This window comes from Nycticebus coucang, chromosome 8, assembly GCF_027406575.1.
Source record: "Nycticebus coucang isolate mNycCou1 chromosome 8, mNycCou1.pri, whole genome shotgun sequence".
Lineage (NCBI taxonomy): Eukaryota > Metazoa > Chordata > Mammalia > Primates > Lorisidae > Nycticebus > Nycticebus coucang.
Genome location: NC_069787.1, coordinates 95,453,912 through 95,471,059, shown reverse-complemented (window position 1 = coordinate 95,471,059; position 17,148 = coordinate 95,453,912). Strand labels below are relative to the sequence as shown.

At 53.5% G+C, this 17,148-nt stretch overlaps 2 protein-coding genes across 5 annotated transcripts; both read left to right on the top strand.

Annotated features, from left to right (window-relative positions):
- Positions 1 to 1,435: 1,435 nt before the first annotated feature.
- HYAL2 (hyaluronidase 2) lies at positions 1,436 to 6,354 on the top strand. Of its 2 annotated transcripts, XM_053598552.1 has the most exons (5): positions 1,510 to 1,637; positions 2,098 to 2,791; positions 3,653 to 4,619; positions 5,123 to 5,212; positions 5,628 to 6,354. In XM_053598552.1, the coding sequence occupies exons 3-5, from the start codon at positions 3,699 to 3,701 to the stop codon at positions 6,036 to 6,038; spliced, it is 1,422 nt and encodes a 473-aa protein (XP_053454527.1). In that variant the 5' UTR covers positions 1,510 to 1,637; positions 2,098 to 2,791; positions 3,653 to 3,698; the 3' UTR covers positions 6,039 to 6,354. The 2 variants fall into 2 exon arrangements, with proteins under 2 accessions (XP_053454528.1, XP_053454527.1); XM_053598553.1 differs by lacking the exon at positions 2,098 to 2,791 and having other exon boundaries at positions 1,436 to 1,637.
- Positions 6,355 to 11,565: 5,211 nt separating this feature from the next.
- HYAL1 (hyaluronidase 1) lies at positions 11,566 to 16,395 on the top strand. 3 transcript variants are annotated; one of them, XM_053598561.1, is made up of 4 exons: positions 11,566 to 11,809; positions 12,323 to 13,246; positions 15,158 to 15,247; positions 15,408 to 16,395. In XM_053598561.1, the coding sequence occupies exons 2-4, from the start codon at positions 12,347 to 12,349 to the stop codon at positions 15,723 to 15,725; spliced, it is 1,308 nt and encodes a 435-aa protein (XP_053454536.1). In that variant the 5' UTR covers positions 11,566 to 11,809; positions 12,323 to 12,346; the 3' UTR covers positions 15,726 to 16,395. The 3 variants fall into 3 exon arrangements, with proteins under 3 accessions (XP_053454536.1, XP_053454537.1, XP_053454535.1); XM_053598562.1 differs by having other exon boundaries at positions 11,682 to 11,809; positions 12,574 to 13,246; XM_053598560.1 differs by lacking the exon at positions 15,158 to 15,247 and having other exon boundaries at positions 11,684 to 11,809.
- The last annotated feature ends 753 nt before the right edge of the window (positions 16,396 to 17,148 follow it).

Sequence of the window (17,148 nt, the reverse complement as noted above, 5' to 3'; positions counted from 1 at the left end):
ATGCATAAGGCCCTGTCATCCTCCATTATCCCCGCCTATGGGTTGTTCAAAGCCCAGGGCTCTCCCTTGTCAGATGGCATCCTGTCTCCCACCACCACTATCCCAGCCTGGGGAAACTCCCTGTGCTGGACCTGCCCAGCTGACCCCAAAGCTGAAAACAATAGGAGTCAGGGCAGTGCTTCCTCACTCCCACTGGGCTGTGCTCATTTCCTTCCTGCTGGCTGCCACAGGAAGTGTCCCTGCCCTGGGGCAGTCTGGCCTGGCCTTTGTTTCCCCAGGGGTCCCCACCCTTGGAGCTTCTATTTTTTTTTTTGTAGAGACAGAGTCTCACTTTTATGGCCCTCGTAGAGTGCCGTGGCCTCACACAGCTCACAGCAACCTCCAACTCCTGGGCTTAAGCGATTCTCTTGCCTCAGCCTCCTGAGTAGCTGGGACTACAGGCGCCCACCACAACGCCCAGCTATTTGTTGGTTGCAGTTTGGCCGGGGCTAGGTTTGAACCCACCACCCTCGGGATATGGGGCCAGCACCTTACCAACTGAGCCACAGGCGCCGCCCTCACCCTTGGAGCTTCTAAAGCCTTTGGCCCTTGCCAAAGCCAGCATAGTAGTACAAGGACATTGCACCTTCCACTGCTATGTCCTGGACTCCTTGATCCTCAGGGCCAGACTCCAGGGTACGCACCCACCTCCCCCAGTCCACCACACAGCCTTACGTTAGGACAGAGGCCCCTAGGCATCAGAGAGGTGGGCCAGTGGGTTGTTGAGGGATAGACTCAGGGTGATTTGAGGGTAGGCAGATTGGTTCCCACCTCTAGAGAGGTCTGCTGGATCTCTGTCGCAATCTTCCTTGGGGCTAGCCACATTATGAGCACTTCTCCCATAGGAACACACCCCTTTTCCTCACTAAAGTTGCAAGGAGCTGCCCCTATTCTGTGCAGTGAACTCAGTGAAATTCACTCACAAATATTCTTCAGCAGATCATTCTGCAGAACCCTCTCAGCCCCTGTCTCACCATCCCCCATCCCACAGTCACACTTACCAACATGTCCTCTTCCTGGAAGTTCCTCTAACCCTCCCCCCAAGGGCTGGTTCTTTTCTTTGCCACCTGCTTTGGGGGTCCATCAGCTGAACCCCCCCAAATAGTTTAACCTCCCAAAGAACTCCACCGGGGCCCCTCCTCTCACATCCTACTGTTTTTGAGGATGAGTCCCAACCCCAAGGGAAGGTTGAAGAAAGGAGTTTCCCCAGTGTTATGGAAGCTGTAGCTGTGGAAGAGACTGACATCTGAGCTTGGGTCGTAGCCTTCCTGTCACCTGGCGCAGCTGTTGGGGCCAGATCCTACTCAGGAGGGTGGGGTGGGTAGCCAGCTAGCAGGGCATACCGGAGGGAAACAGGGTCAAAGCAATCTCCTCCTCCCACGCCTGTTCCTGGCCCTTTCCTCTCAGAGGGGCAGCAGGAAGTGAGGAGAAAGGGCTGGGATGGGAGGCGGGAGTAGGTGGGAGGGAATGGGGTTTATCAAGTCGTCGGCGGGCTGCCCAACGGGCAGCAGCTGGCGCAAGTGGCCTGGCTGGACAGGCTCACCCCAGGAAGGAGGGGGGCCGCCGACCTACTACTAGGCCGACGGACTCCCACACAGGTGAGCCCAATGCAGACGGCTGGTCTGCACCCTCCATAGATGAGCTTACAGCAACGCTCCCTTTATTCCTTTCCAGGCACCGGGCGGGGAAGCGCAGACGCGGGCCCTTTGGGTAGCTGAGTCCCACATGGAGGAGTGGATCTAGATCTCGCACTGGGCTCGCAGGTCCAGCTCCAAGTCTGCTCCCGCACTAGGAAGGGCTTGCGGGACAAAAGGGCACAAGATACGGGGTGGAGGCCCCGGGAGGGCCCCTGCTAGCTTTCTCCTAGGTTGGGTCAGAAACTTCTGCAAGGGTGGTGGCCTCCTTGGAGCAGAGGGGGAACCCTGGGGCCCCACTGAGCTTCCCTGCCCCCAGCCCCTGAAGCCAAGCCGTGACCCACAACCTAAGTTGCCAAGACAACCACTGCCGGGACCCAGCCCAGGGAGAGCTAAAAGGCTTTGCTTTGCCCCTTCCCCATAGACTGGCAGGAGGCGGGGTTTCCCTTCAGACCGCGAACTGGAGGAGAGGAGCCCAGATTCGTGGGAGGCGGGGCATTATTGTCCCTGGAGGCCAGGGATCAGCTCAGGTCAATATCCCTTTTTCAACACAAAGGGGCCCCAAGACTTGAGTCTACATTCAGGGGTGCAGACCCGGATCCAAGGGCTCGGAGTCTCACAGTAACCTCCTTATGGTCAAGCGGAGGAACGCGGCCACCTTTATTCCCTCCCCACCCCCACTGCGCGGACGCTCAAGCTTTCCCTTTAAGAGCCTGGTGGCACCGCGGAGTAGGGTGGACTGTACTACCAGCCTCGGGGTGTGGGTGGGAAATCCCAGGGTGACTGGCGCTTGCCTCTGAGACTCCAGCAGGAAGCCCTGTTTGGAGGGGTCTCAGGGTTCCAAATCAATTAACGCATTCTTCTGCAGAGGATCTAGGAATCCTCGAGCTCGAAACGCAGCATTTGGCGGCGAGAAAGGCGGGCTCACCTTCCCGTCCCGACCGCAAGTACTTCCCTGAGTCCGCCTCTGCTCTGGATTCTTAAAGGGCCCGTGGGCCTGGGGGCGGAGCTAGCAGAGGCGCGAGCCGGGGCAAAGCCGGGTGGACAGCCAGAGCGGGCAGGGCTAAACCTGGGATGGCAGTGGCCCTGTCACGGGTCCCAGTGGCGCCCCGCGCGAGGTGAGGGCGGGCGGTGCAGGTCTGGGGGCTCTCACTTGGGACTGGGTTCTGAATCCCTGGGGGTGCTCCCAGTGAGGCTGCCCAGGAACTCCACCCGCATCCGGCGGGGCTCAGGCCCCACGTGCGGGGCGGGGGCGGGGTCCCGCACAAAGGCCAGGAGAGGGCTTTCTATCCCAGACTGACTGGGCTGAGGGAGGCAAGCGCGCGCGCATTCCCGATGGCGGTGGAGGGACGGGCTGGTATGCTAGCGCCGCTGTGGGAGGTCCTCTGTCTCTTTGTCCCCTCGAGGGACACCAAACTTGGGAGAGTGTCAGCGCTCAAGACAAACTCCTGACAGCTTCCGTCACTCTTCTGCCAGGATAGTGTTACACAGATACTAGCCCCGTGGCTGTCTTCTTTCCAGTTTCTTAGCCTCTTCAGAGCTATGCCATGCCTTACCCAAGTGCTTTCATTTCTCTGGATTAAGGGTTCTTCACCCAGCACAGGATGGGCCTCAGCGGTTCAAGGCTCAACTGAAACCATGTACTGGATGGTTGGCAGGCGTATGTGTGGCTCTGGCAATAAGTGCATAGCCCAATTTATCCAGTTCTCAGAAGGGTCACAGATCTAACAGAGAATCCTGCCTAGCCATAGGTTAACTGTTCCAGGAAGAAGCTGTATGCTCCTGGCAGTGAGTCCCTAGTGTGTCTTGCCTACTCTTCAGTGGGTTGTGGTCTCTCAAATCTGTTACAGCCATGAGTGTTCTGAATAGCCATGGGCACCATGCCCCACACAGCATGGGCTCTGGGAGCATAGATGGACTTGAGGTGGGCACCTCTGGGATTCTCTAGATTGACTTACTTTTTCCCACTTTTCCTCCAGTTCCTGAGCTGGTGCCAGGCAGGTGACACTTCCTGCAGCCCCCAGCATGTGGGCAGGCCCAGGCCCCACTGTTGTATTGGCCTTGGTGCTGGCGGTGGCATGGACCATGGAGCTCAAGCCCACAGCACCACCCATCTTCACTGGCCGGCCCTTTGTGGTAGCATGGGACGTGCCCACACAAGACTGTGGTCCACGCCTCAAGGTGCCATTGGACTTGACAGCCTTTGATGTGCAGGCCTCACCTAATGAGGGTTTTGTGAACCAGAATATCACCATCTTCTACCGTGACCGTCTAGGCCTTTATCCACGCTTTGATTCAGCTGGGAGATCTGTGCATGGTGGCGTGCCACAGAATGGCAGTCTCTGGGCACACCTGAAGCTACTGAAGAAACGTGTGGAGCACTACATTAGGACACAGGAGCCTGCGGGGCTGGCAGTCATTGACTGGGAGGACTGGCGGCCTGTGTGGGTACGCAACTGGCAAGATAAGGATGTGTACCGCCAGTCATCACGCCAGCTGGTAAGCAGTCGCTACCCTGACTGGCCATTGGACCGAGTAGTCAAACAGGCACAATATGAGTTTGAGTTTGCTGCACGGCAGTTCATGCTGGAGACACTACGCCATGTCAAGGCAGTTCGCCCCCAGCATCTCTGGGGCTTCTACCTCTTTCCTGACTGCTACAATCATGATTATGTACAAAACTGGGAGAGCTACACAGGCCGTTGCCCTGATGTTGAGGTGGCCCGCAATGACCAGCTGGCCTGGCTATGGGCAGAGAGTACAGCCCTCTTCCCCTCTGTCTACCTTGATGAGACACTTGCTTCTTCTACACATGGCCGCAACTTTGTCAGCTTCCGTGTTCAGGAGGCCCTTCGAGTGGCTCACACCCACCATGCCGGTCATGCACTCCCAGTCTACGTCTTCACACGGCCCACCTATAGCCGCAGGCTCACCGGTCTTAGCGAGGTATGTGCTTTCTAGGGCCCTGCCTTTGTCTTCCACCTTTGAGGAACCACTGCATGTTTGGGTAAGCAGGGGCCTACAGCCCATAGTTTATTGACTGCTCTACATTTCCTCAAATCATTCTCTCTGTAACCTTGTGAAAGGGTGACATTATTACCCACATTTTGCACATAAGAAAATTGAGGCACAGAGATGCTGAAAAGTTTGTGCAAAGCTTCCGAGCAAATTCAGGCAGAACAGAGATTTGGTCCCAGCATTCTGACTTTGGAGTCCATCTGATAAATGCATGCCCTAGGCTGACGTGTACCCTTGGCTTGGAAAACTGAGGCCCAAAGTGGGTGTTGGTAATGGTCTTAAACACAGACAGGTCTTCTGTCTGGAGGTGGAAAGGACAGGGCTGGAGCTGGGGAATCAGCAGCTTGGAACAGACTTGGGCCCACTGGCCCTATCTGTTCTTCTCAGCCTGAGATCTTAGTTTTCTTCTGTGACTATCCCTTCCCACACAGATGGATCTCATCTCTACCATTGGTGAGAGTGCAGCCCTTGGCGCAGCTGGTGTCATCCTCTGGGGTGATGCAGGGTACACCACAAGCACAGTAAGTAAGACCCACCCAGCCTATTGGAGTCTACAAGACAGGCAGAAGGTTTGGGCATTTGGCTACCAACATCAGGTGGACAAAGTTACTCTGGCCACCCTGTCTCCCACTCAAGGCATCCCTGATTCCAAGCAAAAAGGAGGGTATCCCATCCCTGCACTCAGAAAAGAGGAAATGTGGTCCTGAACAGCTGTCAAGCTCCATCCTTCCCCATTTGCCCCTTTGGACTATGGTCCCTGCCCCTAGTCCTTCCTCAGCATAAGCAGAGACTGTGAAAGTTAAGGTACACTTGAATGTACAAATGTGTGTACTGTTGAAGAGTTACAGCCACTACAGGGTGGACACAGAGTTTCCACCTGGGTGTGTAGGCTGAAACAGCTGACTCTGACCTGTGATCCTTGGCGTCTGCCCTCAGGAGACCTGCCAGTACCTCAAGGATTACCTGACACGGCTGCTGGTCCCCTATGTGGTCAACATATCCTGGGCTACACAGTATTGCAGCTGGACCCAGTGCCATGGCCACGGGCGCTGTGTGCGCCGCAACCCCAACACCAATACCTTCCTACACCTCAGCGCCAACAGCTTCCGTCTAGTGCCTGGCCATGCACCTGGTGAGCCTCAGCTGCGACCTGTGGGGAAGCTCAGCTGGGCCGACCTTGATCACCTGCAGACACACTTTCGCTGCCAGTGCTACTTGGGCTGGGATGGCGAGCAATGCCAGTGGGACCAGAGGCGGGCAGCCGGAGGTGCCAGCAGGGGCTGGGCTGGATCCCACATCACCAGCCTGCTGGCTATGGCTGCACTGGGCTTCACCCGGACCTTGTAGGTGTCTCTTGCCTGGCTGCTTAGCAAGCTAGCCTTTGCCACAAGGGCTTTCCTAGGCATGTAGGACCCTGTGGGGGGTGGACAAACTTGAGTCCAGAGGGGGCAGAGCCCCTGGGATGCCCAGTAGGTCATCCATACCAGCTCTCAACCCCCTGTTCTAAGGGGGAGAAGTCCCCTGGGAGGTCCCTTCTCTCCTTGCAGAGGGGAAGGAGGATACACCTGGGCTGGGGAGGGCCTGACCCTACTCCCCTGCCCCTGGTTAGTTTATTATTATTATTTTGGGGTCTCTTTTGTAAATTAAATATAAAATAACTGCTTCTGTGTTTGGATTTCTTACATGTTGGCCAGGGCATATGGAAGAGATTGCAGAGTCTCGCATGAGGTTTGAGATAGGGCTGACTGATCCCCTATGTCAGGGGTCCTCAAACTGCGGCCCACAGGCTTACATGAGGCGGTGTGATTGTGTTTGTTCCCATTTTGTTTTTTTACTTCAAAATAAGATATGTGCAGTGTGCATAGGAATTTGTTCATAGTTTTTTCTTTTAAACTATAGTCCGGCCTTCCAACAGTCTGAGGGACAGTGAATTGGTCTCCTGTTTAAAAAGTTTCAGGACGCCTGCCCTATGTGGTCAACACATCCTGGGCCACCCACAGCTCTGTCTCTGTGAAACCCTCTTCTAGGGATTTCCCATCTATAAGATGTGTTCAGTGGGACTTGGGGGTCCAGAGTTCCCCACTCTGTGGCTGTCCTGCTGGGTCATGGGGCACTGGGAGTGGAGGAACCCACATGCCATCCTAACACCAAGGTCCTTGCTTTTTCTACGTTGATTAGAAGGAAGTTGGGCCCAACCTGTGTGAAGGATGGGGGTCATGTGCTTCTACGACTTGCCCATGTACCTGTAGCTGAGCCAGTACTAGTCTACTTGCCTTGCCCACCCAAAGAGAAAGGGAAGTAGATGTTTGATCTTTTCATCTGCTCCCTGCTCCAAAGGGCAGTAGACTCCATCCATATATACTTCCCCTCATCAGTGTCACAGCCCTCCCTTCAGTCTGGCGGTGGGGAGGCAAGCAGGGGACTGAGGTCTGAATCTTTTTTTTTTTGAGACAGCGTCTCACTATGTTGCCCTTGGTAGAGTGCCATGGCATCACAGCTCACACCAACCTCAAACTCTTGAGCTTAAGAGATTCTCTTGCCTCAGCCTCCCAAGTGGTCCCACAGGGCAGAGCTGGGACTGCCAGCATCATGTAGCTGGGACTACAGGCGCCCACCACAACACCCAGCTATTTTTTGTTGCAGTTGTTTAGCTGGCCCCGGCTGGGTTTGAACCCACCACCCTTGGTGCATGTGGCTGGCACTGTAACCGCTGTGCTACAGGTGCAAAGTCTGAGGTCTGAATCTCTCCTTTTTTTTCTTTGAGACAGAGTCTCACTGTTTCACCCTCCTTAGAGTGCCGTGGCGTCCTATCTCACAGCAACCTCTAACTCTTGGGCTCAAGTGATCCTCTTGTCTCAGTTTTTCTATTGTTAGTAGAGATGGGGTCCCACTTTTGCTGGTCTCGAACTTGTGAGCTCAAGCAATCCACCTGCCTCAGCCTCCCAGAGTACTAGGATTACAGGTATGTGCCTCACCTTTCAAACCCCATAGAAAGTACCACCTCCAGGACACCTCCCCTGAGGTGGCTGCTCTCACTACTGGCTGCCCTCACCACTCAGTAATTTCTTGAGTTTGTCTCCCAGAGCCAGAGAGTTTCCAGAAGGCAGAGCTGTGTGGGTGAGTCATTATTGATAGGGGCACCCATGTGTGGGTCTTGTGATTGTGGGAAGGGGCAGAGTTAACTCCCATCAGAGGGAGTGGTCTGACTACTATAGCTGTTCCTTCTCCTCTGGGCGAGCCAAGGACCAGCCATGTTCTCCCATGGCCAGGACAGAACTGATCTTTGAGGATTCTCTGGCTACCAGGATGCCACCCCTATCCTCATCATGCATCATGCAAGTTGGAGGTTGCTGTGAGCTCTGACACCACAGCACTATACCCAGGGCGACAGTTTGAGATTATCTCAAAAAAAAAAAAAAAAAAAGGTGAGGCAGGCATCTTGACGCTCAGGAACAAAGCCTAGGCAAAGCGCAGAGGAAGCTGGAAAATTGCTGGTATCTGGAGTTGGGCCTTGGGGTTTGGCTTGGGGCTGCTGCAGGCAGAGGCAAGAGGGGCAGCCCTAGAGCAGCACTAGGCCTATCTTCGCCCGATGCATGTTTTACCCATTCAGTAAACACTAAGCACACACATGTGCTGTTGCCAGGGATGCAGCTGTGAACCACGCCAACAAAGCCCCCTGTCATGGGGAAGAACAAAGTTGAAGATGTATACTACAACAAAGACAAGTCACATTCCAGACAGAGACAGAGGCAAGGGGATGGTGTGGTTAGGGAAGCAGAATCTGGAGAAACAAGTCAGCCAAACTGATGTCAGTTCAGGTTTCAGAGAGATGCCTCCTTCATCCCTCTGTGATAGCAGAGAATGGAGAAGAGCATGAGGAAAATGGAGAAAATTTATCACTGTGTGATAAATTCACACAGTGAAGGGAGAAGATGGAATCACAGTTGCTAATGGCCATGGTGGGGAGGCCAACCTCGAGAGAAGATTCAGGTGTTGGTCAACAAGGCCATGAGGTGTGAAACTCAAAAAAGGGGGAGCAAGGAAGGAGTTCTGACCTGTCTCCCCTACACTTGTGACTTTGCACACCTGTGAGCTACTTCACCCACACTTATAACCTCCCAACACACTGGGATGATCCAGACCCACGCAGCTGTGCCTTTTCTCACCTAACTGACCCCTACACAACTGAACCCTGCTATGTGCAAAGCTGTGCTCTTTCCTACGTGTGACCCTACACAGATGTTACCTTCTCCAAACATCTGCTAATCTTTGAAAACTGTGACCTCTTCTGCACAGCTGTGACCCCTCCATACAAACCTATGTCCACCTCAAACTACTTTCTCCAGGATCCTAGGGAATGTCCCAGAACTGTCCTATGGGAATGGAGGGTAGGGAGGAGGAAATAATGGGGAGTGAGGTAATTCAGACACCTGAGATATGCACAGTCAAAGAGCAGGCAGGGCTGGGCAGTCAAGCTGGATGGGCCCCAAGACATACAACACCACATCTTACCAATCCAGCTGGACTATCCCTGTATGAGCAGGCCTGTAAGCAAGGCCCTAAGGCAGGAATGGGGGACTGCAGGCAACCTTAGCTCCCTGCTGTTCCACTATTAGAGTTTCTCCCTTGGACTTTTGCCAGATAGAGAATGCTAACCTGTTGGTTACCTGTATTGCACCAAACTTAGTAGCACTAAGTTTCTGGAGCTAACAGGAAGTAGCATGGAGCCTCAGTAGTCTCCTATCCTCAATCCTTGAGAGTTGTGCCACATCACTCCAGAACCCTGCTTCCTGAACAGGATCAACAGCCACTTTGATCCTGTACAATGGTCTCAAGTCCCCAGCAACCTGGTCCTTTCTTTCCCTCAGCCCTGCCAACTTCATCCCAGCCAGTCTGGAGGACCAAACTCAGATACTAGTCAACTGTGTTGTCCAGTGACTACCGTACTGGGGATTCAGTAGCTCAGGTTTAGACTTGGCTACAGACCCAGGCAGCACTTTTCACCCTGGGCAGGAACATGATGTTTCCTTCACCCCACCCTGGCAGACAAGCCTGGGCCTGAGCACCTAGCAGATCTCAGTAACCAACTTCTTGGGAAAAGTTTCCTGTATAGTACCCAAAAGATCTGTGTACTATACAGGAAAACAAACAAACAAAAAACAGTTTCTGAATCAGCCAACAAGTTAAACCACAAATGAACGAACAAGCATTTATTCACTGATAGACTCATGCTCATACCCATTGTCACACAGTCATGGGGTCTTATGCTCACAAGACAGCAGGATCTCAAACATACCCAGTCCCAGGCATGGATCCCCCACTCACACGTACTCACCACTAGAATTTGTGCAGAAGCCCAGATGATCCCTGAGGCTTCAGAAAAACATAACTGACCTAGCACATACAAAGGGTGATGACACAGTACCAACTTCATGAACACAGAGCCTTTCAGAAACAGGTCCCTAAGGCAAGGATGACTTATCACTAAGCACAATAGCCACGGAGCCTAGGATCAAAAATGTTCCTGTTTTTTGTTTGAGACAGGAGTCTCACTATGTTACCCTTGGTAGAGTGCTGTGGCATCATAGCTCATAGCAACTCAAACTCTAGGTCTTAAGCAATTCTCTTGTCTCAGCCTCCCAAGTAGCTGGGACTACAGGCGCCTGCCACAATGCCCAGGTATTTTTTTATTGTAGTTGTCATTGTTGTTTAGCTGGCCCGGACCCAGTTCGAACCTGCCAGCCCTGGTATATGTGGCCAGCGCCCTAACCACTGAGCCACAGGCACCGAGCCAACACTCAACTATTTTTAGAGTCTGAGGTCTCACTCTGACTCAGTTTGGTCTTGAACATGCGTGTTCAGGCAATCCACCTGCCTAAGCCTCCCAGAGTGCTAGGATTTTAGGTGTGAACTACCACACCTGGACAAAAAAAAATGTTTTTGTTTTTAATCAGAAGAAAAAACATGAATATATTAATAAATATGTAATAGTGAATCCAGTCTGGGTTATAGTCATCTTGACACCAACATAGTTGTAAAATATATTTTAAGATTTCTTTGTTTTTTGTTTGTTTTTTTTTAATAAAGAGTCTCATTTTATTGTCCTCAGTAGAGTGCTGTGGTGTCACACAGCTCACAGCAACCTCCAACTCCTGGGCTTAGGCAATTCTCTTGCCTCAGCCTTCCGAGTAGCTGGGACTACAGGCGCCTGCCACAATGCCTTGCTATTTTTTGTTGTAGTTTGGCCAGGGCTGGGTTTGAACCCACCACCCTTGGTATATGGGGCCAGCGCCCTACCTACTGAGCCACAGGTGCTGCCCTATTTTAAGATTTCTTTTAAGGGGCTCGGTGCAGGTAGCTCAAGCAGCTAAGGCGCCAGCCACATATACCAAAGCTGGCGGGTTCGAATCCAGCCCGGGCCTGCCAAACAAAATGACAACTACAACCAAAAAATAGCCAGGTGTTGTGGTGGGAGCCTGTAGTCCCAGCTACTTGGAAGGCTAAGGCAAAAAAATAGCTTAAGCCCAGGAGTTGGAGGTTGCTGTGAGCTATGATGCTACAGCACTCTACCCAGGGTGACAGCTTGAGGCTCTGTCTCAAAAAAAAAAAAAAAAAAGATTTCTTTTAAGGAAGAAGGAGCACCCAAAGGCAAAAGTACCTAGGTCCCACCAATGACATAATCCAACCATGTGGGGAAAGCATACTCCTTGAGTACACAGTCTTGAGGCATTCCAGTACCACAAACAGGACTGCCCAGCTGAGTCTGCCACCACTCACCCCCTCCAGCCCCAGTAAAGCCACAAAGCACTGCCTTAGTGCTGAGTGGGAGGGGCCTCTGCTGGCCCAGCCTTACCACCCACCAATATCCCTTTGTGAGGGATTCAGAGGTAGCCTTGCTGCCTGGCCTCTTGATCCACAGACCCGCCTCTTGGCCTGCCCCTGGACTGGGTGGGGTGACCCCCTACAAAAGCTTAGAGTTTCCAGCAGCAGCAACTTCTTCCTCCAACAGTCTCCCTGCAGCTGGGATCGGAGTTGCGGAACGGAATCTTACTGGGCCCTGCCTAGGCCCCCCACCCTGGGGTCAGGAAGCTTGCAGAACCAGTTCCTTCAGCCCTGAGGTCAGCAGGGACAAGTGGGCAGACTGGCGGGTATAGGAGGGCTGGGCTGACCTTTCCTTGGCCACTGATCACCCCTTCCTCTAATGGCTGGCCAGGATTTCTGGTGAAAGAGACAGGAAAGGCTCCTCCACCCCACTCATTTAGGTCAGCCTGGAGGTGAAGGGCTGGACTTTCAGCCACTCCTCCAGGAACAGATGTCAGGGCTTCAGTGGTTCTTGGGGAAGAGGGGTGGGCAAGTTTAGGCCAGAATAAGACTTGTGGGAGGCAGATGGCAGAGGCCAGGCCCAGTAGGCAACTTGGGCACAGGCCCAGTGGCTGTGCTCCCCTCCACACCTCTCCTTTGCCCCCTATATTTCTTCACCCTCCCTTGTCCCCACCCCCCGCCCTCCCTGCCCACCCATCCCCCACCCCCAGCCTTGCAGGTCAATGTTTAACTGAAACTAGAGCAAGGTGATTAATGAACAAGGGCCAGAGAGTTCTTGGCCTGCTCTCAGCACTGCCTCCCCTGGCCAGGTTTTCCTAGACTTGCCCCATGCCATGGCAGCCCACCTGCTTTGCATCTGCACTCTCTTCCTGACCTCACTCGTCATAGCTCGAGGACCCAGGGGCCCCATGGTACCTAACAAGCCCTTCACCACCATTTGGAATGCAAACACCCAGTGGTGCCTGGAGAAGCATGGTGTGGATGTGGATGTCAGTGTCTTCGATACAGTAGTCAACCCGGGGCAGACTTTCCGTGGTCCTGACATGACAATTTTCTACAGCTCCCAGCTGGGCACCTACCCATACTACACACCTGCTGGGGAGCCTGTGTTTGGTGGCCTGCCCCAGAATGCCAGCCTGAATGCCCATCTGGCCCACACATACCAGGACATCCTGGCTGCCATGCCTGCCCCTGATTTCTCGGGGCTGGCAGTCATCGACTGGGAGGCATGGCGCCCACGCTGGGCCTTCAACTGGGACACCAAAGACATTTACAGACAGCGTTCACGGGCACTGGTACAGGCACAGCATCCTGACTGGCCAGCTCCTTGGGTGGAGGCAGCAGCACAGGACCAGTTCCAGCGGGCTGCCCAGGCCTGGATGGCAGGCACCCTCCAGCTCGGGTGGGCACTGCGTCCTCGTGGTCTCTGGGGCTTCTATGGCTTCCCTGACTGCTACAACTATGACTTTTTAAGCCCAAACTATACTGGCCAGTGCCCACCAGGCATCCAGGACCAGAACGACCAGTTAGGGTGGCTGTGGCGCCACAGTCGTGCCCTCTATCCCAGCATCTACATGCCTGCAGCACTGGAGGGCACAGGGAAGGCACAGATGTATGTGCGGCACCGGGTAGGTGAGGCATTTCGTGTGGCTATGGCTGCCAGGGACCCCGATCTGCCAGTGCTACCCTATGCTCAGATCTTCTATGACACGACAAACCACTTTCTGCCCTTGGTGAGTCTTCTGTTACTTTACCCACCTTGTCAGCCTGCCTTGTCCCGCATTAGGTCCAGCATCTGAGGCCACACAACTTTGGGGTACTTTAGACTTGGGACACTTTCTTCCATTAATTCTCATTTTCTTTCTTTTCTTTCTTTTCCTTCCCTTCCTTCCTTCCTTTCTTTCTTAGACAAAGTCTCACTATGTCACCCTCAGTAGAGTGCTGTGCCATCACAGCTCATAGCAACCTCAAACTCTTGGGCTTAAGCAATTCTCTTGCCTTGGCCTCCCAAGTAGCTGGCATTACAGGTGCCCACCACAATGCCAGACTATTTTGAGAGGCAGGGTTCTCACTGTGGCTCAGGCTGATCTTGAACCTGTGAGGTCAGGCAATCTACCCACCTTGGCCTCCCAGAGTGCTGGGATTACAAGAGTGAGCCACTGCGTCCCGGCCTAATTCTCTTTCACTGAACATCTATTTTGTGCCAAGTTCTGTGCTAGGCACAGGCAATTTAGCTTGTACTAGAAAGATGTAGGCTGGATATGGTGGTTCACGCCTATCATCCCAGCAATTTGGGAAGCCCAGTCAGGAAGAGAGCTTTAGGCCAGGAGTTTGAACCTGGACAACAAAGGAGGACTCTTTTTTTTTTTGAGACAGAGTCTCACTAAGTTGTCCTCGGTAGAGTGCCATGACATCACAGCTCATAGCAATGTCAAACTCTTGGGCTTAAACGATTCTCTTGCCTCAGCCTTCCAAGTAGCTGGGACTACAGGCACCTGCCACAACACCCGGCTATTTTCTTGTAGTTGTCGTTGTTTAGCAGGCCCGAACCATCAGCCCTGGTATATGTGGCCAGCACCCTACCCACTGAGCTACGGGCGCTGCCAAGAAGGACTCTTGAGAAAAAAACAAAAACAAAAAAAAAGGCTGGGTACGGTGGCTCACACCTATAATTCTCACACTTGGGAGGCTGAGGCAGGTGGATTGCCTGAGCTCACGAGTTCCAGAGCAGCCTGAGCCAGAGCAAGATCTCATCTCGAAAAAATAGCCTGGCATTGTAGCAGGTGCCTGTAATCCAAGCTACTGGGGAGGCCAAGGCAAGAGAATCACTTGAATCCTAGAATTTGAGGTTGATGTGAGCTATGACACCACAGCACTATACCAAGGATGACAAAGTGAGACTCTGTCTCAAAGAAAAAGGCTCGATGCCCATAGCACAGTGGATACAGCACATACACCGAGTCTGGCAGGTTTGAGCCTGGCCCCAAGCCAACTAAACAACAATGGCAACTTCAACAAAAAACAGCCAGGCATTGTGGCAGGTACCTGTAGTTTCAGCTACTCCGGAGGCTGAGGCAAGAGAATCGCGTAAGCCCAAGAGTTAGAGGTTGCTGTGAGCTGTGACGCCACAGCACTCTACCAAGGACGACTAGTAAGACTCTGTCTCAAAACAACAATAGGGCGGCGCCTGTGGCTCAGTCGGTAGGGCGCCGGCCCCATATGCCGAGGGTGGCGGGTTCAAGCCCGGCCCCGGCCAGACTGCAACAAAAAAAAAATAGCCGGGCGTTGTGGCGCGCGCCTGTAGTCCCGGCTCGGGAGGCTGAGGCAAGAGAATCTCTTAAGCCCAAGAATTAGAGGTTGCTGTGAGCCGTGTGACGCCACGGCACTCTACCCGAGGGTGGTAAAGTGAGACTCTGTCTCTACAAAAAAAAAAAAAAAAAAAAACAACAACAACAAAGATGTAATCTCCCGTAGACTAGAGGGAGACAAACTTGTCTCTGCTTTTTTTTGCCACCGGGGCCAGAGCAGCCCTGGGTGAATGTTACAAATTATTTGTTCCATCCAGTGGTATTACAGCAATCTACTTCAAGTGGGGAGGAAAAAATGGAGGGAGGCACCACAGAGCTGTGCTGTCTCCTTCCCAGGGTGAGCTGGAGCACAGCCTGGGAGAGAGTGCGGCCCAGGGGGCAGCAGGAGTGGTGCTTTGGGTGAGCTGGGAAAACACAAGAACCAAGGTGAGCTTAGGCCTGGGGTGGGAGTAGGGTGGGAGAGGCCATCAAGCTGATTGGGGAGACCCTGGCTCACCCTTTCTACCTCCAAAGTCCTGACTGGCCAGCAGGTGAGCGCCTCAATGCTGTCGGCTATGGGGTCTCTGACACTCTTTCTTCTGTCCAGGAATCATGCCAGGCCATCAAGAAGTATGTGGACACCACACTGGGGCCCTTCATCCTGAATGTGACCAGTGGGGCTCTTCTCTGTAGTCAAGCTCTGTGTTCCGGCCATGGCCGCTGTGCCCGCCATCCCAGCCACCCTGAGGCCCTCCTCCTACTCAACCCTGCCAGTTTCTCCATTCAGCTCATGCCTGGTGGCAGACCCCTGACCCTGCAGGGAGCCCTCTCACTTGAGGATAGGGCACAGATGGCTGTGGAGTTCAAATGCCACTGCTACCATGGCTGGCAGGGAGTATGGTGTCAACAGCAGAGCAGATGGTGATTGGCCACACACTGGGTTGCACACATCAAGCACTAGATGCACTCTGGGCCTTGCCACTGCTTGCTTAAATATAGGCACAGTCAAACAAGGCATGGTCATAATCAGACGTATACTCAGGCACTGTCATGGGCATGTGCCCTGTACCCATATATGCATGCTTATAGACCCAGAGAGTTGCACAGGAGTTAGAAACGTGGATAGACACCATCTGCTTCATGTCCACATGCATCTATATGGCAGGGTCACAAATTCCTCCGGAGAAACCGAGCAAGCCTTTGAACTGCGGCAATTACAAAAGCTGACATTCACTGAGCACCTACTCTTTGCCAAACCCCGTGCTAAGCATTTTTCTTTCTTTCTTTTTTTTTTTTATTGTTGGGGATTCATTGAGGGTACAATAAGCCAGTTCCGTGCTAAGCATTTTAAGTGGACTAATTCACTTAATCCTTACACCAAAACTATATGAGGAAACTGAGGTACTCACAAGGAGGATAAGCACTTTACTCAAGGTTGCAGAACAAGAAAAGGGAGAAGCTGAGATTCAAACACAAGCTGCTTGAACCTGAGGTAGAGCCTTTGTACTCCTTCTGGGTGTTGATAATAACTAGCTCGGCAAGACCCCTTAATCCGCTGACAGCACCCATCCAGCAAATAAAGCAGCCATGATTTACTTAGCTGTTTGAGTGCCTAAAATGTCCAGGCCCTGGTATCCAGAGATAGTAAATGTTCGTCTCTCCCACCCAGGTCAGATGTCTGTGAGAGGACGTCTGCTTTCCAGGATGGGGTCGAAATTTCAGGAGAAAGCTCCACGTGTTCTGACTATTTCCAGACTAGGGGTTCAGGAGATAGCCAATAGCTAAGCCCGGGCGGAGATAGGCGGAGGCTGACCAACTGTAGGAGGGGCCTGCGTCTGACCCGGGCAGGGCCTCAACCCAGCGGAGCAGAGGCAGGCTTGAGCTAGAGGCGAGGCCTGTATGGGCCGCGGAGGGTTGGGAGGAGGTTAAGCCTGCAGATGTAGGCTGGCTCAGCAGGAGCGGGAGGGACAGAGGCGGAGCCAATGCAGAGACTTAGTCAGTTCCTGTTAAGTCTTGTGACGCGCACAGCCAGGGGCGGGGCCTACGGGGAGGCCTGGGAGGGGCCTGTCTGCCCTGGTAGACTTAGGACCTGGCGATTCGCTGTGGCATGCCACCGCTGCAGTTCGTCCGCCGCACCTCTGGGGGCCGGCGCTGGCGGACCAAGGAGTCCGATCCAAAAACAGAGCGAGTTATCAAGCCATGCGGAGCGAGGACGCGGAACTTACCAGAGGCGGGCATCAACATGTCAGTACCGCCCGCTCCCCACGCTCTGTCTGTACCTTCTCCCCGCGTGTGCGGTCCCCAAGTGGTTGTGCAACTTTGCACGCCCTCCCTGTATCGGTCGTTCC